The sequence below is a fragment of the Strix uralensis genome, chromosome 3 (genome assembly GCF_047716275.1).
Source record: "Strix uralensis isolate ZFMK-TIS-50842 chromosome 3, bStrUra1, whole genome shotgun sequence".
Taxonomy (NCBI): domain Eukaryota; kingdom Metazoa; phylum Chordata; class Aves; order Strigiformes; family Strigidae; genus Strix; species Strix uralensis.
The window spans coordinates 62,921,017-62,943,506 of NC_133974.1; the positions used below are offsets into that span (position 1 = coordinate 62,921,017).

At 38.8% G+C, this 22,490-nt stretch overlaps 1 protein-coding gene across 7 annotated transcripts in view; it reads right to left on the reverse strand.

Moving 5' to 3' along the window:
- MED23 (mediator complex subunit 23) overlaps positions 1-22,207 on the reverse strand; it is a 42,823-nt gene extending 20,616 nt beyond the window's left edge. For 2 of the 7 annotated variants that reach the window (XM_074862525.1, XM_074862521.1), the window contains exons 1-13: positions 22,071-22,207; positions 18,338-18,369; positions 18,141-18,228; positions 17,264-17,388; positions 17,007-17,118; positions 16,206-16,304; positions 15,192-15,293; positions 14,170-14,239; positions 12,453-12,565; positions 11,183-11,278; positions 10,578-10,595; positions 3,784-3,984; positions 2,173-2,316 (exon numbers count right to left, since the gene is read on the reverse strand). In XM_074862525.1, the coding sequence (XP_074718626.1) occupies positions 2,173-2,316; positions 3,784-3,984; positions 10,578-10,595; positions 11,183-11,278; positions 12,453-12,565; positions 14,170-14,239; positions 15,192-15,293; positions 16,206-16,304; positions 17,007-17,118; positions 17,264-17,388; positions 18,141-18,228; positions 18,338-18,369; positions 22,071-22,130 (1,260 nt within the window). In that variant the 5' untranslated portion in view covers positions 22,131-22,207. Of the gene's footprint in view, positions 1-2,172; positions 2,317-3,783; positions 3,985-10,577; positions 10,596-11,182; positions 11,279-12,452; positions 12,566-14,169; positions 14,240-15,191; positions 15,294-16,205; positions 16,305-17,006; positions 17,119-17,263; positions 17,389-18,140; positions 18,229-18,337; positions 18,370-19,639; positions 21,072-22,070 lie in introns of those variants that run through there. The other 5 variants (XM_074862526.1, XM_074862522.1, XM_074862523.1 and 2 more) reach the window with 4 other exon arrangements.
- Positions 22,208-22,490: the final 283 nt, after the last annotated feature.

Genomic DNA, 22,490 nt, shown 5'->3' on the forward strand with positions numbered 1-22,490 from the left:
GTCGTGGCAGTCCAGTGAAGTTCCCCCTGACTGGAAAAGGGGAAACAATAACCCCCATTTTTAAAAAGGGAAATAAAGAAGACCCATGGAACTACAGGCCAGTCAGTCTCATCTCTGTGCCCAGCAAGATCATGGAGCGGATCCTCCTGGAGAATATGCTAGGGGACATGGAAAATAAGGAGGTGATTGGTGACAGCCAACATGGCTTCACTAAGGGCAAATCATGCCTGACAAACTTGTTCAATGATGAGGTTACAGCGCTGGTGGGTAAGGGAAGAGAACTGATGTCATCTACCTGGACTTGTGCAAAGCTTTTGACAATGTCCCACATGACATCCTTGTCCCTAAACTGGAGAGATATGGATTTGATGATGGCTGGATGGTCACACTCAAGACTTGCTCAAAGTCCAAGTGAAGAGCAGTGACAAGTGCCATTCCTCAGGGGTAGGTATTGGAACCAGTGCTATTTAACAGCTCTGTTGGCAACATGGACAGTGGGATTGAGTGCACCCTCAGCAAGTTTGCCAATGACACGAAGCTGTGTGGTGCGGTTGACACACTGGAGGGAAGGCATGTGCCATCCAGAGGGACCTGGACAGGTTTGAGAGGTGGGCCCATGCAAGGTCCTGCACATGGGTCGGGGCACTATCACGCATAAATACACGCTGAGTGAAGAGTGGATTGAGAGCAGCCCTGAGGAGAAGGACTTGGGGGTATTAGTGGATGGAAAATTCAGTATGAGCCAGCAATGTGTGCTTGCAGCACAGAAAGCCAACTGTATCCTGGGCTGCATCAAGAGAGGTGTGACCAGCAGGTCAAGGGAGGTGATTCTCCCCCTCTACTCCACTCTCGTGAGACCCCACCTGGAGTACTGTGTCCAGCTCTGGGGCCCCCAACATAAGAAGGACATGGAGCTGCTCAAGGGGGTCCAGAGGAGGCCATGAAGATGATCAGAGGGCTGGAGCACCTCCCTTATGAGGACAGGCTGAGAGAGTTGGGTTGTTCACCTGGAGAAGAGAAGGCTCCAGGGAGACCTTATAGCAGCCTTCCAGTACTTAAGGGGGCTACAGAAAAGATGGGGAGGGACTCTTTAACAGGGAGTGTAGGGATAGGATGAAGAGTAACGGTTTTAAACTGAAAGAGGGTAGATTTAGATTAGATGTAAGGAAGAAATTCTTTACTGTGAGTGTGGTGAGACACTGAAACAGGTTGCCCAGAGAAGTTGTGGCTGCCCCCTCCCTGGAAGTGTTCAAGGACAGGTTGGATGGTGCTTTGAGCAACCTGGTCTAGTGAAGGGTGTCCCTGCCCATGAAACTAGATGACCTTTAAGGTCTCTTCCAACCCAAACCATTCTATGATTCTATGAAATTGAAGCCTCAGAAATGATGTAGTCCCACAAACACTTTAAACAAGTGTAACTCAGAGCCCATCACTACAGTTAAAATAATCCCGTCAGCTTTCCCATATTTTGTGCTGACAAAAGCAATTGCAAGTTCATGAAATGAATTGTACTGCAGAATTTCTATGGGTCCAAACTAAATTAAGAGGGGGAAAAATTGCTACGTATCAGTTTGGCAAACCACACATTTGTGTTAATGTATCTACTGACCCAAAGTAGAGTGCCCTATGATAAGAGAAAGCAATCAGGACTTCATGCTGACAGTGCTGTCATGACGGAGGTTTAAGAACTTCCCCTAACTTCCCCTTCCTCAGGAACGTTTATTCTAGAGGATTTGATTTGCTATGGCAGAATGAACGTTAAGTAACCATTAATATAAAACAAATTTAAAGTGTCTTGTTCAGTTCTTTGCACCTCAAAGTGTCTCTCAAAGTATCATTCTGTTACAGCCCAGATGTAACAATAAAATTCCATATTATTCCTTAATAGTATCCTCAGTGCTTTAACAAACTCCTCAAAACCTTAGTCAAATCTAAGTCAAAGAAGAGAGGAGTTAACAGAAGGTTTTTTTCCCCCCTAAAAACACTGCACAAACATGGTTACTGAAGAAACATAGTTAGGAAATCCTGAAAATTTTCATTTCATTATGAAACATCTCTCTCCAACTATGCAGCACACTGCTGTAACAGTGACTCAAGAATGATTGTAATATTGACATATAAAGGTCTTAAGTTGAATTAAAAATAAAACTTAATTTCAGAGAAAAGACTTACTTCTTTCTCAGGATACAGCAGGTCAAAAAGCTTCATAACTGGGAGGAAGTCAGCCAGTGCATTCTTCTGGATGCTGCCAGAGATGAACTGGAGTAGCACCCACATGAGATGGTCTCTTCCTTTAATGAGACCACGGCCTGCCAACTGTCAAAAACACTCAGTAACAGACAAATACTATATGCAGAAGAAAAATCACTGCAAAGATTCCTATAAAAGTAGAAGGGCAGACTAAAACAGTTCCAGCAGAGATTACTGGGAATTTCATAGGAGGACTTAGGCAGAAATGCACGTCATGTTTTCAGAAAGATGGCAAACAGGTACAGTAGTTGTTACACAGAAGCAGACTCTCAGAGGACCACAACAATGTAAGATTTAAAACACATTTAGCTCTTGAGGATCACTGTTTTGAAAAATTAGCAACTCTTAAATATTGGACTTAAACTGTCACCTTGTAGACCCGTAGCCAAGTACAAGTATTGCCACTGCTAGAAGCAGGCCATAGGTTTTATATTTACTCTACCTATAAAGAAAGCCTCTGAACCAGAACAACTTGGGCTTGCTTCATCTGGACTCATGACGATTTATTTTTTTGTTATTTAAATTCTTTATCCATAACAGCAATTCTCTAATAACCAGTACTCTAGTCTTAACCTCTACTCTTATCTGGCTTGCTTTAGTTTTCGATTAGATTTATGCAATTGCGTTGTATAGTGCCTATTGTCTCAAAGGTTCATTAACAGTAATTAAAGGAATGCAGCCCTGGTAAAACTAATTTGATGATACCAAAGAGAGCAGAGATCTAGAATCCATCACAAGTAAAACATAACATACGTAGTAAATTTTGATGTAACATGAAACTGTGGACAAATGAAGATGGAGCAATGTGTAGTGCATGTGAGAAACTGTATCTAAACAGCCACAAGATAACCCTACAGTGAGGAAGAAGAACACTCCTTTCTTACCATCAACTCCATACTTTCTCTCAGCAAAGAGCTCAGGATGTTGCTGACTTACTGTAACCCTTCCTTTCCTTTCTTATGAAGGATTAGCACCACCACCCTTAGAATTCAGAGAGGTGTTGAGCACCAGAGAAAAGGGTAAATACTAGAAAGCATATCAGTTTTAACAGAATTATTATTAGGAAGTAATAATAACTTTGGACTGTGATTGCCAATGTCACTGTAATTGGACAAAAGATCTTTGATTAGATTGCTTTGATTAGACAAACAAACTGTAAGTTCGTGCATCCATTTACATGGCATGTTTCTTTAGCTCACAAACTGAACCGGGCATTCACTCTGAGGCTTGGTTGTAAATTGGATGCAACAACACAGTACTCAGATGTTCTGAATTATGCCAGTTTATCTCCTTATTCTAGTTATTAGCACATTTTGAATCCAAATATAATGTAACATCCTGTAACTGAATACTCTAGAAACAGACCTAGCTCACAGCAACGTAACTTGAGAACTTGACTTACTTCCACAGAGCACAATAATCAAAAATTTACACATAAGGTACTTCCTGAAGGGGTGAGTGACCTTTTATTTCTTAAACTTGTTTTGTTTTTAAAATTTCTCTTACCGCGTGGGAGCGATACAAACAATTTACCTTTTGATGGAGTGACAGGACCATATGAGGAAAACTTGCAAACTGAAAGAGCACAAAGAAAATGAGCTGGCTGGAGAGATGCTGCCACAGAAGCTGACTGGTTCCACCATCATCAAACTTCTCTTCAGTCTCAGACCGTTCCATGGCATACACCACAAGATCCACCAGCTGGTCCTCCAGCACAGGGCAGCGCTGCTTGTGCTGTAAGGCAGAGATCAGATACAGTATTCCAAAAGCCTTGCCATTAACTTCAGAACTTGTACAGTTGCAGTTACAGTACAGTATTTTGACAGAAGGCTGGGAAGCATGAAATGAAGTCTGAACTTAAGTTAAGGATAAGCCAGTGTATTAAAGCTGCACTATGTTACAGGTCCCAATGACTTTTACTTTTTATCACACGTTACCTAATTCCCTACTCGGTTCCAAAACACAATCAATGCACAAATAACACCGGGGGGTTTTGTTTGTGTTTTTTAATAAATTCATGCAGAATGTTATTTCTCTGATCTTGCATTCATGGAAAACAAAGTCCATTCTTTTAATACACTGGTGGGGGTTCTTTTGTTTGTTTTGAGGGGTTTTGTTGGTGGTGTTTTTTTTCCCTTCTTTTCTCCTTTAAGTACATTTCAAAAGTGCGAATCATCATAAAGAAAAAGATATATCAACTATACCACCAAACCCAGAGGAAACATCTCAATACACAATATAGGTGTTTAATGACTATTCTCTTTTTCACTCTCATTTTGGGCTCACCTACAACCTACAACTAGCAGCAGAATTAACACATGGTTAATATCCCTACGATCAGATGCTGTCCTACTGCAGCACCACCTGGTACAAGACTAGATGAAAAAGACTTCATTTTCATCTGATAAAAGTGGTATGTTCTACATACTGTGAATAGAACAGAAATTACATATCAGAGTGATGAGCTCTTCAGCTGTTAGATTGAGACTGCCACAATCTCTACAGTGAACTATGGAAACACAAAATCACTTAAAATACACACCTTCCCTTAAGTTTTTTAATAATGATCAAGTAAGGAATACATTATATATGCATTAGATACGTTAGCACATATGTATGTAAAGCAGGCCCACTACCAGTGATTTGGAACTCAGATTATAAATCTTCAATTTAAGCCCATCAAGTATAATGTCACATATCACAAGTTCTTTAGTGCTACAACCTTTTATTACCCTGCATTCATATAGCTACACTCATACTAAGTACTATTTCTAAGGACAAAAAGTTGTGTGGAATTTAACTTATTCCTGACAGTGCTAGCACTTTGGAAATAACATAACCTCTGTTTCACTACAATCTCTATTCAGGGTTAATTTTTTTTTTCCCCCCATACCTGATGCCTGTAACATAATGCAGCCTTAAAGAAAACATTATTACTTTAATGATACAAAAGAAAAGGAACTGAGCTGCTCAAACACTAATCATGAAAATGCAGTATCCCTTTCTAGAGGCAAAAAGGTGTATGTAAAAAAGTTTTAAAAGATTGCCCAAATACTCATAAAACATTTTAGGGATACCTTAGATGAGTTCTTTGACTTACTAGCCAGGCAGCCTAAAAAAACCCTTTTAATTAATCAAGAAAGAAATAATAAAAGGAAAGAGAGATGCTGAAAGGAGATGCTTGTTCTACCTTCATCGATGGTAGTCTTTTGCCATGAAAAAAAAAAAAGAGATTCTCTTCAATTAAAAATAAAATGCAAGAATGGGAAAAGTTGACAAAATATAGTGAACAGCATCCCCTGTTGCATGCTCTTCGCCAGCTCAAAACTGCAGAAAGCTACAATTCCAGCTGTGCTTTCTTGAAGCATGCTTAACACAAACCTCTAACTAAAACAGAAAGCACTGATTACAGTTTCACCTTCTCTTCCAGTACATAATGTCATTATTACGGATCAACCACGTTACAGGTTTACAGAGAGCAGTATTAACACCACCAGCTGAGAATACTCTGGGCTTTTTGTGGTTCGTTTTTTTCCCCCTCCCAAAGCAACTAATTATGAAGCAGAGCAGGGTGCAACAGGCAACACTACAGACTAGTTTATAATCCAGCATGCAAAACTACTACGTACAGGGCTTGAAATTTAATAGTTTGCTAAGCACTGGGTTAATGTCCAAAAGCCTAATCATGTTAGGCTATATTAATTTAGAATAAAGTTATTCAAAGAATATAACAGGAAAATATTACTGTTAAAAAGAAAGCCAGAATTTCCAGTAGGAATTTTCATTATTCTGAATAATTCTAAGATTGGGAAAAGTTTAAGAGCCAGGAAATTAAAAAAATAGATTCATACTTTTATTCTAAAAATCATGCTTTTGTTGCTTTAAGAACAATTTTCAATAAGATATATAGCAGTACTTCACATTCTATCTTCACTAATTTAATTTTCTGGCATTTTTTTTCTGTGTTTTCAGTGAATATACATTTTTGCACAAATTTTGTATCTATAGTTTTGGAGCAGTCAGGAATAAAATACTGTGCTGCATAAGAATTTGCAGGATTGGGGCCTTGGTTTATTCGTAACTGAAAGAATATCTCAGTATACACTGAGATGAATAAAAATATAGGTGAGAGCTGATTCCCCTCACAAATAAGTAGGAATTCATGTTTTGGTATGGCTTAAACAAAACAAAAACAAACAACAAAAAAACCCCAAACACTGTTTTGGATTTTATATGGAAAAACACAGCACTCAAAACCACTATCCTTTTTTCCTAAAGAGAACATTATTCAAATTTTTGTAATTTGGCTACATAAATACATATTCTTCATTCTGCCCTGAAAATAATATTTAAAGATCTGACAAATACGTAATCTAATTGAAAACATTATTAAACCATAAAGAAATACAGGGGGAAAAAAAGCACTACCATGACAACTTGATATTAAAATTTCTTGAGACCAGCCCTCTGATGGACTAGTAGTACTTTAAGTGGATCAGAGCTTCAATTGGGCTTGTGTTTTTTGCTTTCCAGTTGGTTGAGGGTTTTTTTGGGCAGGGGAGGTGAAGGTGGGCAGGTAGCATTCGAAGTGTTCCCTAAAAGTATTTTAAGAAGTCGGTAAGGCTACCTGCAAGCTACTATAGTTTTTGAGTATTTTAAGCGAACAACATTTAGCTCAAAAATATTTTAAAAAAAAATCTATACTTAAGAAATGGATTCAGAAGACCAAACTGCAGAGCCCAATATCCCTGCAAGAGTAAATGGTGTCTCCAAAAGTCCAATTCAAAATGTGTAAGTTAAACATCTGAAGTCATTAATACAAGACAGAACTATAGTCCCCCACCCCACTTCCATTTTCCAAAACTATATGCTATCAAGACACAAAAACTCAAAGCTTGTTGTTTGTATTATGCCCGATTCTATTTCTACCAAGTTAGGTGGACATTCTCAAGTTTTCCTCATTAAAAAAGTGGAGTAAGTTTCAACAAGGAAGTTGCACTCAAGTGTTGTCAACACACACTCTTGCAATGAGAAATATCTAAAAAATAATCACACCCCTAAAGTACCTCACCATGTTAACACTAGTAATATTGGATAGTAACCTCCCAGCGTCAACTTACAATATTTCAAAAATAAAACGGAAAGGAAAGTCGATTTTTGAATATTGCATTATGTCATCGTTCCTTTCACTTAATGATTCTGCTTACACAATGCATGGACAGACATGAAATAAACAACATCATCCCCAAGCAAACTATCCTGGTTTGTAGCTAGGAGAGAATAAAACTACACAATCACCTGAACAGCGTATGGCATAGATAATTTCCTACTCAAAGCTGCAGATCACCACTCTGGTTTAAAAGGTGACCAGCCAAATATACTATTTAAAGAGCAAAATCATTAATACAATAGCTGCTAATTAGAAGTTTGTATAACAGTACAGAAACAAGACACCTGAAAATTACCTCCTCTTTCAAATATTCCCCAACCCAGAGAAGTCGAAGTTTAACAAAGTTTTTCATTGTTTAGAGGACTGCAATACAATCCTGACTGCAATTACACAAGCAAAAATGGCATTTTATTCTTCATGCAAGTCTGTACATACAGAGAAGGTAAAGATATAAACCAAAATGTCCAAAAAGACTTACGTCCTTAAGACATTACTAAAGCTCCATTTTAAGAACCAACTGTAGGATTCCTAACTGAATCTTAATTTGGCATCAGTGTATTAAGACACTTTGAATGGTTAATCATTTTCCAAAAAACAGATTATTACATACCTCAGTAAATTATTTAAAAGATAATTAAGTATTGGGAAGTATCACCCCAGCTAACAGCTGAATATAAATTGACATCAAATCACAGAATCATTTAGGTTGGAAAAGACCCTTAAGATCATTGAGTCCAACCGTAAACCATCATAACATACATGATAAAATACAATTTAAATCGCTACTTCCTATAGACCATTTCAAACAGGTATACAAGAGAAGGTACTGTCCCACACAGAAGTACACAGCAGCAAAAAATAAAAATCCCCAGACTCCAACAGAAGAAACATTCTGAAGTTTGTATTACTAAATCTGGACTCAAACCCATATACTTCATAAAGGTATTAGAAAACCTCATCCCACAACAAATCCCACAGCAGAACTTAGAATCCTAAAGGGAACATATGAACCTATAAATGTATCAAATTTTACCTTCATTTTTCTCTCTGCAAGATTAACAGGAGAGCTGGATTTGTACTTTTTTTTTACACAATTCAGAGATGGCTTGAGTGAACAGTTTCCTAACATAGATCTGCTTAATTAAGATTGAACCAGAACATTTCATTGTTCATCTTCAAGAATATTTGCGAACTAGGACAAATTTGGCTGAACCATACCTAGTTTGTGATGCCAAAAGATTCAAATGAAGGCTCCAATCCTGCAACTGGATCTGTGTAAATAGTTGACAGGGCATACAAGCAGCTCCACATAAGTAATTAATGATCATAAATAAATAATGATCATTGCTTTGATAGTGTTTCTATATTTATTTTGAAACAAACTTGGCACTATTTGCATTTCTTATTGTCTTCTATTATACTGTTAATTCATTTGTGCAGGTTAGTTCAGTTCTAATAATAAAATACAAAATTATCAGCCATTTTACTGAAAGCATCAATACAATTACACAACTTCTGAAAAGTATGCTACTATTTTTTGTCAGGTGGCTGGCTACATTAACAAATTCAACTATAACATGAAGTTAACTTGTACCTAAAAGCAAGTAAAATTTTACTGTTTTCCACAGTTTTAAACAGAGTATATGAATGTTTAAATGGAACATTATTTCCTGTTCTATACCATTACATCACCCTACTCTATATTTATATTTTTAACTCACAAATTTTCAACACTCCAACCATCTTTATGCTGGTGTAATTGTAGTAGCACAGCTATAGTTCATGTTCTGTCAGCATTTCCTTTATAAGCTACTTTCTTCAAGTTTGTTCCTTGGCCATAAAAATTCACGCCAGGTTGAAACTTTGTGTAAGAATTCCTATACTAGTAAACAGATTTTAAGAAGTATAGTTCTATATATTTCATTACTTCATTTAAATTTTCTTCAATTACTTTTAGAGGACAGTAAAGTAGGAGTTAAAAAACAGAATTTTTAACATTAATGTTTTGAACAGAAGGCACAGACCATCATAATTAGATGAATAAAATGGGTTCAATACATTTTTTCTCTAGATCTTGTATTATTTACCAGCTACAAGATGCATAGAGGAATAGTTTATTAACTGAATGTAGACACAGAAATAGACACAGAATACAAATACTACTCATTTCAACACTAAACCTAGCAGCTCATTTCCAAGGTTTAACATTTCAGCTGCTTTAAGTCTCAAATACAAAAGATTGTCATATACAACACAGAGTACTGTTTGCCAAGATGTAAGCATCTGCGCATTCAAAAACATTGTCCCAATTCAGAAAGAGCACTGGTGTATTTCACTTACAATGGGAAATATACACAAGGTTTCAGGATCATGTAAATTTTATAGTCAAGTTACAAATCTGAAAAAAGTTTCTTAAAAATGGAAACACTGACACAACCTTCACTATAGTATTGCAAACAGCAACGCTATTTTATAAGTCTTAAACAATGTCTTTTAAAGTAGGTGTGGAATTCATTATTTTAACAAGGGATCAACTGTAAATATAATACCCATAATTTCAAGCAGAAGTCCACTTGGTTGATTTGCTCAGATGTTTGTTTATTTATTTATTTAAACAAGTAGTCAAATTTTAAGGAACTACTTTTCACATGGTATTCTGCACTACCTTTCTTTCACCTAGCTTGGAGAATATTACAATTGCCTGTTGGGAAGTTCGTTACAGAGTCTTCCTAATGATAAGAAAATTCCACTAGTAAAGCTTTTTTTTTTAAAAAAAAAACAACGATGTATTTACAGCTTTACAATTTTACAGTCAAGTTCAGTGGATGTTTTTCCACCTGCATAAGGAAAGAAATTTTGAACTAAGAATCTTTCCTCATCTGAAAATTCCAGCAGACAAAGTAAAAGTTCTTATGACTGGTAAGGGAAATGGGAACAGTCCATTCCAACAAAAATTTTAGGACCAAAGGACCACTGACTGTCAGCTTTATGCTACATCTCTCATATCTCTAGAGATCTGTAGTGAGAATTTGCCCTTGACTAATGGTCCTGCCAATTTCAAGCCCTGGCTGTACATGTATTCTCTAACTGGAATCAGTGGCTACAAAGCGGCCAGCGTATCGTTAGTCACAATACAACAGTAAGGTTGTGAACATACCTGAGCAATGTTCAAGGTCTAGAGCATTGGAGGATGGGCAGGACAAGACAGGACAGAACAAAAATAAAGGAAGAAAAAAAGAAAAGACAAAACAGTGACTATGAGGCCAGCCTCAAGGATCCCCAAGTCAGACTAAGCCCTCCCATTCTAAGGTACAAAAAGAAAAAATGTAACAAAACAAAACCCAGCTTTTCACTATTCTAGTACTATAACATGCCAATATAACAGAGTACAACAATGCTTTAAAACTAATGAATAACCACCATTTTTATTGTTTGAGCTAGCAGTCTCCTACTGTCTGTCAAAGGTGTACTTGAGGCTGGCCTTATAGGAAAAAAAAGCAATGCAAAAAAAAAATCATATTTTAAATCTCTACTTTTCAATTTAACATTCGTAAAGCAATATACAAATGATAGGAACAACAGTGTCCAATTAACCTAATATGATCTCATAAAAAAATAAAAATTAAAAAAAAAAACAAAAATAAAAAATTCACTCTCTGGACCTAAACTGTTTTGCTTAGTTAGCTATAGCAAAGAAAAGAGAAAAAGAATAGTGCAGATTCTATGCAGAATTAAATCACATGTTACAGCATTGTACAGTACCTGCTTATTCAGACCTAGCATATTGCAGACCATATCCCTTGAATACGGTTGTTCCAGCACATATCTCAACAAAGCAGTCTGTGGCTCAAACAGATCCTTGGGGAAAAAAAAAGCAATCACATACAAACATATATTGCCTCAAGATTATGTTTAATACTGAGTTCTCGCTTAACTGAGTTAAACAATGTAAAAATTTCATTTATGCAGATATGTATTATCTGAAAAATCTTTTTGCTGATACTCAAAAAAAAGGAGAAAATAATAACAGCTCTTAAGAAGCAAAGATTTTATGGGGACCAAGTAGAAGAATGTTCTTCGTTCAATAAAAGGATGGCACACCTTTTGAAACAGCCTCGAAATACTGGAAGACTGTCAAGAACTCAAAGGAAGCCAGGTAAGACAACCGAGGAAGCACATGACAAAGATGTATAAAAATCATGAGTAGCGTGAAGAAAGCAGAGATGGAACAACTGCTCACTGCATCTTCGGATAGCTGAATCACTTTCAAGAAAAACGTTATCTGAAGCTAGGTTCCAAACAAACAGAAGGAGCTGATCCCTCATGCAACATGAAGTTGAAGCGTGGAACTCCTTGTCAAAGGGATGCTGAGGATGCTTGAAAGCTTACAAGGGCTCAGGAGGAGACTGAACAAATATTTGCAGGAGGAAGGTTTACTAAATACACAGAAAGCCAGTCTGACTCAGGAAACATCCAAAATGATAATAGCTGTAGAGTGTGAACACTACATATCTCTTAATGATACACTATCTTTATACCCTTCCTTAGACACCTAGGATATGGAGAATAGGATGCTGGACAAGGTGCATTTCTGTCCTAATCTGTTACAGTTTTTAAATTCTTTCTATACACCAGAATATATAACATATTTATCTTTTCTATGGAATAACAAAGAGTACAGAAAAGAAGAAACCACCTTCCTATTCTTTTTCATCTCCCCACTACTAAACTAATTTTCCAATTAATTGTCTGCTCTCACTTGCTCTCTCACACGCACACACCCACAAAGCACATTAAACATCTCATGTTCTTCAGCACCCTGGGCCAGTTATACCAAACGCTACTTTAAAGGTCCTCCGCATATAGCTTGAAATCATTGAAATATGTAACACAGTGAAAACATCTACATCTTTAATGTTAGCCTAGCGGGAACAATCAGATATTCACAGTTGAAATTATTTTTTTCCCCTAATGATAGAAAAGACTCGTATTTATTGAATATAACTTGTTTAAGAAGCTTAATAAGACATACCTTATCATATGGTAAGAGACCTTTCAAAGGAAAACGAAGGGTTGTAGGATCCAGCTTCCACGAATTACACATGGCACCCGAGTTATTTACCACAGGAAGAAGACTACAGCGACCTACATGCAATAAAACATAAATTCTAAAACAGTGAAACTGGCCTATTGTTTACTCATTCTGTGGCCTCAGCCACTTGTATGCTCTCCTTAGATTTCCACTGTTTAAAGCTTTTTATCATAGGATTGCTTCAGGCTGATTTTATTTTTTCTAACTAATTTTCAACTAATAAAATTAAGAAGTAAAATCCCCATTTATTCAGATTGGGTACCCCAAAAATAAAAGTATTTGCAAACACTAATCTAAAAGTTGCCTTTCAGGTTACCAGAAGACCAGAAGCATTGCCATGGCTTGATCTAGAGATTTAATATTGGTACACTGACCCTTTCCACAAGGAAAATGGTATTACTAATCTAAGTATATAAGCTCGTCTTTCAATTTTCCTTCATTCAGCCTGTAAGACAAACTGTGGGCAGGATCTGTTCAGTAAACTAGTCAAATACAAGCATCTGTACTCCAATTACAGTCAGTGGAGATCTAGTCAATTCAGTCAGTGTAGGCCAATGTGATCCAGCTATCATATGAGTTTTTTGTAGGGTAAATTTCAGACTTGTTAAGTCAGTGTAGATTAGACACCTGGGATTTATTTCAGTTGCTTAAATACAGGCATCTGAATTGAGCCTCTAGTGCACCTGTATATCAGCATCTAAATTTAGGTGCCTCAACTTTGACCTAAATCTCACTGTCAGTTCAAATTTCATGACTTCTATTGCCCAGACTGGCCATGTTACTATCAGATAAAACAAGTAATAAATAAATAAATATTTCTTTCTTCCCTTCAACCATATCTATACAGGTCATTTACACATACAAGTCTTGTAAAAATTTTTCCGTGATTCCTGTGGGTCATATGCATTAAAGCTATGCCACACTTTCAATAGAAGACTAACTATGTGCTTCTGAAACACAAAATGCTTTGGAGCATTACAATGAATTACAGATGAATTTAATCTCTTCAGTGAAGAAGCTCAGTTGCAATAAACCTTGCCCAGACCGAAGAAATAATGCAGCTGTTCAGCTATTTAATTCTTAAAGCGAACAGAAGACATTTGTATCTCTGAAGAAAAATGCAACAGACATCACAATTAAAACAGCCAAATTTAAATCTTCATATTTCTGGCAATAAACGAAGGTGAGTTTTTCTTTCACAGAAATGGAGAGCCAGTACTCATTTGAGCTAGGAAATGTTCACAGAGAGCCTGCAACAACAGGGATAAGGCTGAGCAGCTACGAAAGCTCCAATAAAACACTCCGTAACTAACATGCCAGTGGATCTGTATTAATTCAAAATCCCTGAGCACAGAAAACCTATGCTTTTCTTAACATCTACTGTAGTTAGAAACCATATGCCCATGTAACAAGTAGTACACTTTCACTACCAGACTGTAGCAAAAAAATATTTTGATCTCATCAATACAAGTATTCCCCTTCAAAGCAAACCTGAAGAGAAGCAAGTCTGAAAACAAACTGACAAGAGTAAAGATACTACATGAAACATTAGCTCCGAATCATTTTGCTTAGATGAATATATGTCCCAAAAGGTTATAAGAAACAAAATAATTCAAAATAAATTATTTTGAAGTCATTCATGAAGTCATTCTCTTACCACAAATGGAATTTATTCTTGCTGTAGGTCTGAAGGTATCCACAAAATCCGATACTAAATTACCTAGTAACTGGGTGAGAAGAGAAGAAAAAATAAAGAGTTTAAGTTCCAGATACTGATAAGGAATATTTAAGACTTAGAAACAGTTTATACGCTTTAATAAAACATACAGTAATCTACTAAAATAACTATCTTCCTACATATTTCAACAAGTCAGAAAAATCACCCGGGACCTAAAACCATAAAAGGAAAAATGTGATCTTACAAAGAAGGGACAGGAATCACTCTTTTCAGTTTGCACTTGAATAACTGTTTCTCCTATACATACCATATTATTTCAGTGCACACCATTTAGTAACAGCTGATTTAAGACAAACTTTAGAATTTCTGTTTATAACAGATCTATGTTTGCCTCTGAATAACAATTCCACAAAGGACCTAGATTAGTATACTCTGGATTAAATCTTAGCTGAAAAGAAGCCACCGAGTTTTCCATTAATTGAAGTGAGTTGGGATTTTATCCTTTTCCCAACAGTTATTTTAACAGAATACAAAATTAAAACTGGATCAACACTACATTCTTTCTGGAAACAATGATCATTTTCATTGCACCAGAGCCCCAAATATTTTTGCATAACTGAATTTAAACACAAGGAAAACACTGTTTAGCTATTTAAAAAGTCATTTTTCTTATCTTGAAGCCATAGAGAAAGCACAAACTGGTAGGTAAGTATGACCCGCATTTCCAAATGTATTCAACAAAAGCCACTCAGTGCTTCAAGAGTTTTGAACATTGGGCTGTAGGTCAAAACTATGTTATCAATTTCACGTAAGAACACAGGGAGCTGCTGCTGCAATCACATCAAGCCTGTATTTAAATTTATATACCTAAACACAGATCTTACTGTTGAATAGAAGATTTCAAATCTTCATTTAAAAACTTTTGTTTTAAAAAAATAAAGGCAATTTTGTTTTGTGTGGAACAAAACTCCAGATTACATGATTTGATATCATATCATTACCCAGTGGGGAAGTTTTCCTTCAGGATATAGTTTTCTGATTTCTGTAACTGCAAAGTAGGCAGGTAACAAACATGCATTTCTTTCCAAAATGTAGGCTACCACCTATAGACAAAAAAATACATCAGTGTAAAAGACTTTGGATAAAGTAAACAAAGATATAGTCTGTCTACCAGTCTGAGGCAGCCCATGAAAATAGATATAAGAATTAAAGTACTTTTTCTTAAGTTGTATTCTAATAGTACCACATTAGTTTAAAACCTGGTTTTAATTGTGTAAGTTAGACTGTTTAAGCCTAAGTAAAACTATGCCTCTGTGTCTGCCTACAAAGTATTGAAAACAATTATGTCCTGGTTTAGCCAGGATAGGGTTAAGTTTCCCCAGCAGTGGGGGGGAAGCTCTAGCCGGGTTATTCATATATCATGCTGACATCACATCCTGGCACGAGCGAGGGAAGAATCGGTGATCCCGTGGGTTGGCGCAGCCGGTTCTCTCTTTGCTGTATCAGTATATACTTTGCTCTGTTCATTGTTATCACTGTTATTCTTATTGTTACTGTTTGTTGTGCTGCTGTTGCTCTGTTGTATTAAACCTTTCCTTATCTCAGTCTCAGGGCTTTGTATTTCACTCCCTTTGTGGGGGAGGGGCAGCGGCCGCATGGTCTCAGACCCCGGCAGGGGCTAAACCATCAAAAATTACTATTTTTATTCACTAAGAAAAAAATAAAGAAATTAATCTCAGTATTATATCTCATACATCTTACCTTAGGTAAGTTAAACACTGGGCCTGACTCTCCTGTATGGATTTTAGTGCTTATCTACAATATCCCCCAAAAGCTCTTTGTTTACTGTATAAAATGCAATTACAGAAAAGAATTAGAGCACAAAGAGCAAGTCTTTGCTGTTGAACTGTACCAACTCTCAAAGAGAGCCATTCCAGCCCTTGAAACTCACTAATAACAAAAGAATAAGGCATATCTTCCTCTATAGTGATAACATACAAAATTCAGATAGTTACCTCTCTTGCTGCTAAAAGCTGCTGTACAACAGCTGAGCTCACAGTGTTTGGAATTGTTAAGATTTTCTCTAGAATCACTTTCAACAGATCACGCACACCCTAAAAGAAAGCATGCAAAATTAATGTTCCCGGATATCCTTTCTTTCTGGCAGAAAGATTACACAATCAATATGGTCAGACAATATTTTGACAGATAAATTAGTTGTTTGTTGCTAAGTGTCAGAAGACAGACTGCTACTGAGAATGTGAACGTTAATGACATAAAACTCCTTACGGAACTTCTCAATCTTAGGATAATCCAGACAAGAAAGTAACCGTTGAAATTTTGATGTGCATCCAGAGACATCCAACCTACAATGGCTTGTGCAGGCTGACCAAAGTACAACGCTGCATTTTATGGTTTTTGCTCTAACACGCTCACCAACGCTTGGTGAGGTGATTCTCTCCAAGAGCTGCATGGTTTCCTACTCCTTCTATTAGAGCTGTACCCTGCCAAAGACTCAGCTTTCAGGACCTTTTTCCTACATAGCAACAGGGGTCAGGGCACATGACAGAACTTCAGCCTTAATGCTTGATAGTATTACTTTCCCATGTGTACCACTTCTGCAACTACATTACGATTATTTAGCTTGTCACTGAAAGAAGCATGAAAGATAACTGTTTAATAGAGAAAAGAGTAGGAAGAGTTACATTGTCCATACAGAATTATCTATTAAAGCTCAAGTACGAAAAAGCAGACTTTGACATAAAATCATAAAAACAAAGCCAGAAAGCACAAAGAAAGGAATGAGTGGAAGATACCTTGTAGTCTACACCTCCAATAATCTTCCGGACCAACTTAAATGTTAATGCCCACAACTGTGTCCTTTCCCATTCAAGCGTATCAGAGTTTATCAGAGATTCACAAACCATCCTAGCCGAAGGAGACAATGCAAGAATGAATGACAGATAACAAGCACGTGTTCTCCAGCAATAAATTTACATCATCATCATAAAATACCCTCCAATATTAAAACTTCCATGTATCCTGCTCATCAATTCATTCCAACATAGCTTACCTGGGTGGTAAAAGTCCAGTTTCTACTGCCATTGCTAAACAGTCATAAAGAAAAGAAATTCTTTTAGGACTATGCTGGCTATGAATGAATCTTACAATCCACTGGACGCACTGTTCATGAGATTCCTGAAAAAGCAGTAGAGGGGAGAAAGAGTGAAAACTGTACAAACTGTAAAATTCATATAGCATCCTACCATGAAGAAATGAAACTAACACAAGAACAAGATTATAAATGGTAGTTGTGCAGTTGTCCCACATGCAGTTTTTCCTATGTCTTTTGATCTTATTTTGAAGTCCAGTCATTCAACAGAAGTTGCCCAGTTCTGGAAACACCTCCTAGCTGACACATTGATTTCTATACTCAACTTTGTTTTTCACATGTAAGTTAGCACAGAATAGAATAAAATAGAACTGTTCTATATTATTCTTTCCTTTTCACAGTTATAATCAAATTCACTGAAAACAAAGATGACCAGGTCTCCAGTTACAGTAGAGTGCCTAGAGTTATCTAACTTCTGGAAGGTAATTTTTGAACACAAACATGTATTTCCTACTTTTCCCTCCTTATTCACTTCTACCAGAAATCCTGTAAGAAACTACCTTTTTCTGTTTATTTCTTTACACTTTACACTTTTATTTGCTTATCTTGATTGCACTGCACACCAACCTCAGCTGAACAACTATATAATCTTATTAATATCAAAATGAATCTTTTTTCTTGCAAAGTCTTCCTATATTCTTTACAGTGCCATATCTGAAACTAGATTCTGAATAACTGGAGACAGACCTTATAGCTTAAGTCTTTGTCTACTAGACAAGATATCACTATATTAAAAAAAGTATATAAAGAACACGAAAGCAACAAATTAAATGTTAACCTGGGAAAGACTGCTCCAGAACTGTCTAAAAGCGCCCAGGCAGCTGATCAGTTTGGTTCTCTCATCTTCAGGAGTGTCCATAAACATACTAATGCAAGTAAGAACATCAGTTATTAGCAGTGCCCAATGAAAGAGCACAAGTAGAAAAACACATTTATACGGAAAGTCTTGCACAAATGAACTAATATTACACTTACCCAGGAAAAGCTTCTTCAATTACTTCTGTTTTCTGTAAGAGAAAAACCCTGAGTGAGCTATTGTCAAGAGGTTTTCTATGAGTATCACACCACCAGGATGAAGCACAAAAGAGTAAGTCATTCTGTTATGGGACTAAATCAGAGAGAGATGTAATTCTTCTGCTATGCTAGACTATTCCAAAGTTCAGATTGCTTTGTTTTCATATAAATAGATAAACACCATACTTTGTGGATCCAGATTAAGGCTCTTTGTTTAAGATTTTTTTTCCTTCTAAACATCTAGAGATTAATTTACTTCCCAAAGCTGGAGAAATTGTTCAATTCTGTTATTGCAGCTCGTTTCTCACAATTTGAAAAAATCAGTATTTTTGAATCCATTAAGTTTCTGTCCCACTTATGTTCCATGACATTCAGTTACACAAATCAATTATATACAGTTACCTTCTCATCTGAGTTTAGATGCATTGCTTTTTAAATTCCATTGAATGATTATATGGCCTTGTACTAGGTGAAAGACTATATATGATTAGCCAACTTATCTCCTCTAAAACATTTTTTTTTAACTCCGTTTTGCTCAAAGGCTTCTACATCATTATTCTAATACACCAGCAAAGAGGTTCTGGAAAATACTACCCTACAACTTTTTCTACATCCTGTAAGAATTTCATACTATACTTAGATGTGATCTGTAACTGACCACTATGTATTTTCATTTTTATATTGTAGAAATAAGAGTATGTAACAAAATAATCTTTCTGGTGATCCTTTTCAATCATACAGCCTAGAACTGCCTGTCACTGCTACTTACATGTCCTGGTTTCAGCTGGGATAGAGTTAATTTTTCTTCTTAGCAGCTAGAATTGTGTTGTGTTTTGGATTCAGTGTGGGATTTGGTATGAGAAGGATGTTGATAATACACTGGTGTTTTCAGTTGTTGCTAAAAAATCAAGTACTTTTCAACTTCCGACGTCCTGCTAGTGTGCAGGTGTACCGGTGCAGCTGGGAAGGAGCTTAGTCAGAGCAGCAGAAGCAAACTGGCCAATGAAATATTCCATATCATATAACGACATGCTCAGTATACAGATGAGGGTTGGCCGGGAAGTAGGGGCTCTCGCTTCCGGGATTGTGGTTTTCAGGATCTTCTCTTCTCTGGGATCACTAGCTGGGACCAGGCTGGGCATCAGTCAGTGGGCGGTGAGCAATCACATTGCGCATTACCCATCTGTATTTTCTATTATTGTTATTAGTCTATTTAATTTTAATTATTTAACTGTTTTTATTTCAGCCTATGAGTCTCCTTACCTTTGCCCCTCCAATTCTCTCCCCCATCCCCCAGGCAGGGGAGTGGGAGTGAGCAGCTGCATGGTGCTTGGCTGCCAGAGGGGTTTAAACCATGACATCACAGCTTTCTCAAGAAGCAGAAGAGAAAGCAATACTCATCTGTTGTGCACGGAAACTTAGGTGGGCAGCAGTGAAACTTACCAAGTCTGTAAGAGCAGCAGTGAAAGTAATAACTCGCTATTTTCTCAGTTACAGCTTCAAAAATGCAATGAAATTTTGTTAGGGCCTTTTTTTTGTTCCATAAGAATTTTAGGCAAATAACATGGCTTAAGAACAGGCAATGTGACCACACAGTCAAATCACAATGTTAAACATATAAAAACGTAATCTGAGTGACAGTGCCAAAATGAGAAATCAATCAGGTATGGGTAATTAATACGCTACAAGCAACCAAACACCATTCAAAGAAAGGTACCTCATGCATTTTATAGTGCAAACTTCAAACAGAAAGAAAACCCAACCTTCCCTCTACTGAAATTCATCATACGGACATTACTTTCAATTAAACGTCTCTGTAAGACCTACATATTCTTTCCAGCTCAGACAGTTCAATGAGTCTCTTCTGTCCAAAACATCAGGTCCCTGTTCAGGACCTTATCAGCTACTGTCACCCCACTGTCTCCAACCATGAAGTGCTGATATCTACCAAGAAGCCTGTTCATTTGTGCTCTACAAAACAATGACTTAATGACCCAAATGACTTGGGTTCACAAAAGGAAAGTCCTGTTTAATAAATCTGATATCCTTCTGCGATAAGGTCACATGCCTAGAGGACAAAGGGAAGGCGGTGGATGTAGTTTTTCTTGATTTTAGTAAGGCTTCTGATAGTGACCCTCACAGCATCCTTCTGGACAAGCTGTGCAACTGTAGGATGAGTGGGTTGATGGTGCACTGGGTGAAGAACTGGCTGAAGGGCAGAGCTCAAAGGGTTGCAGTGAATGGGGCTGCATCTGGCTGGTGACTGGTCACCAGGGGTGTCCCTCAGGGCTCAATTCTAGGGACAGTTCTGTTCAATGTATTTATCAATGATCTGGATGCAGAGGTTGAATGCACCATTAGCAAGTTTGCTGATACCAAACTGGGTGGTGCTGTTGACTCTCTTGAGGGACAAGAGGCCTTGCAGAGAGACCTAGATAGAGTGGAACATCAGGCAATCATCAATGGCATGAAATTTAACAAGTGCCGGATTCAGCACCTGGCACGGAGTAACGCTGCGCCCAAGTATAAATTGGGAGAGGAGCGGCTGGAGAGCAGCCCTGCACAAAGGGATCTGGGGGTGCTGGTTGACAGCAGGCTCAATGTGAGTCAGCAGTGAGCCCTGGCAGCCAAGAGGGCAAACCTCTGCATCCTGGGGTGCATCCAACACAGCATAACCAGCTGGTCAACAGAGGTGATTATCCCACTGTATTCAGTGTTGGTGCGGCCTCACCTTGAGTACTGTGTGTAGTTCTGGGCCTCACAATTTAAGAAGGATGTGGAGGTCCTTGAATACATCCAGAGGAGGGCAATAAAGCTGGTGAAAGGTCTGGAAGGAATGTCCTGGGAGGAGAGGCTGAGGACTCTGGGCTTGTCTAGTTTGGAGAGAAGGAAGCTGAGGGGTGACCTCATTGCTCGCTACAGCTTCCTGAGGAGGGGATGTGGAGAGGGAGATGCTGATCTCTTCTCCCTGGGTTCCAGTGATAGGATGTGTGGGAATGGTTCAAAACTGCACATGAGGTTTAGAGTGGACGCTGGGAGGAATTTCCTTAATGAGAAGGTGGTCTAACCCTGGAACAGAGAGGTGGTCGATGCCCTGAGCCTGTCAGTGGTTAAGAGGCATTTGGACAATGCCCTTAATAACACGATTTAACTTTTGGTCAGCCCTGGTGTGGCCAGGTAGCTGGACTAGGTGATTGTTGTAGTTCCCTTCCAACTGAAACAGTCTATTCTATTCTAATGATCTACTGAACTGTGCTTCATTTTACAGATACCACTATATGCAGGTGTATGCATAATTCACTCACGCCAGTATGTTGGCCGAAGAAGAATGTCTCCAGTCCTACTCTGCGTCAGCTTCCGTATAAAAAACTCAGCACAGGGAGGATTTCAGCTCGGAGAAACCCCCTCCCCTCCGCGGATCTCCCAGGCGCACCGCGCGGTGGGCCCGCCGGCGGAAACTGCACGAACTACCGCCGAGAAGGGCGGCCGTGTCCCACACCCCCGGGGTTCCAGCGCACGAACTGCGCCAGGACAAGCAAAAATCCTCCTTCTCCCCTGTTCTTTATGTTCTCCAGGATGCCCCCACACCCCCCCAGGGAGAGCGCGGCGGGCCGCTGGGCCCCGGGCAAGCCCCGGGCCCGGGCCGGCCCGCCCAGGACGCTCCCCCGCGGCGGCGCTCCGGGGCCGGACTCACCACCACCTCCTCGAAGATGCTCTGTAACTGCGTCTCCATAGGCACCATGGGGATCGCCATCGGGCCGGGCCGGGCCTCGCAGCCCAGCGGCGGCCCCCGACGGGCCCGGGGTCAGGCGCAGGCGGCGGCGCGGCGGCCCCTCCCCCGCCGGAAGCTCCTTGCCTGATCGCGCCGCCCCGGGAAGCGGCTGCTCGGCCCGGACGTTCCGGCGGTCGCCGCGGTCCGTGCGATGCCGCCCGTCCTTCCCCGCCGGCTGCGGGGCTTGGCGGCTGAGGGCCCGGCCCCTGCCCCGGCCCCGGCCCCGGCCCTTGCACGGCACCCGGCCCCAGACCCGGCTACTGACGGCCTGGGAGCGATTCCTACGGGGGGGGGGGGGGGCGGGAAGCGGGGACCGAGGGCAAAGTGGGGAAAGCAACAGCC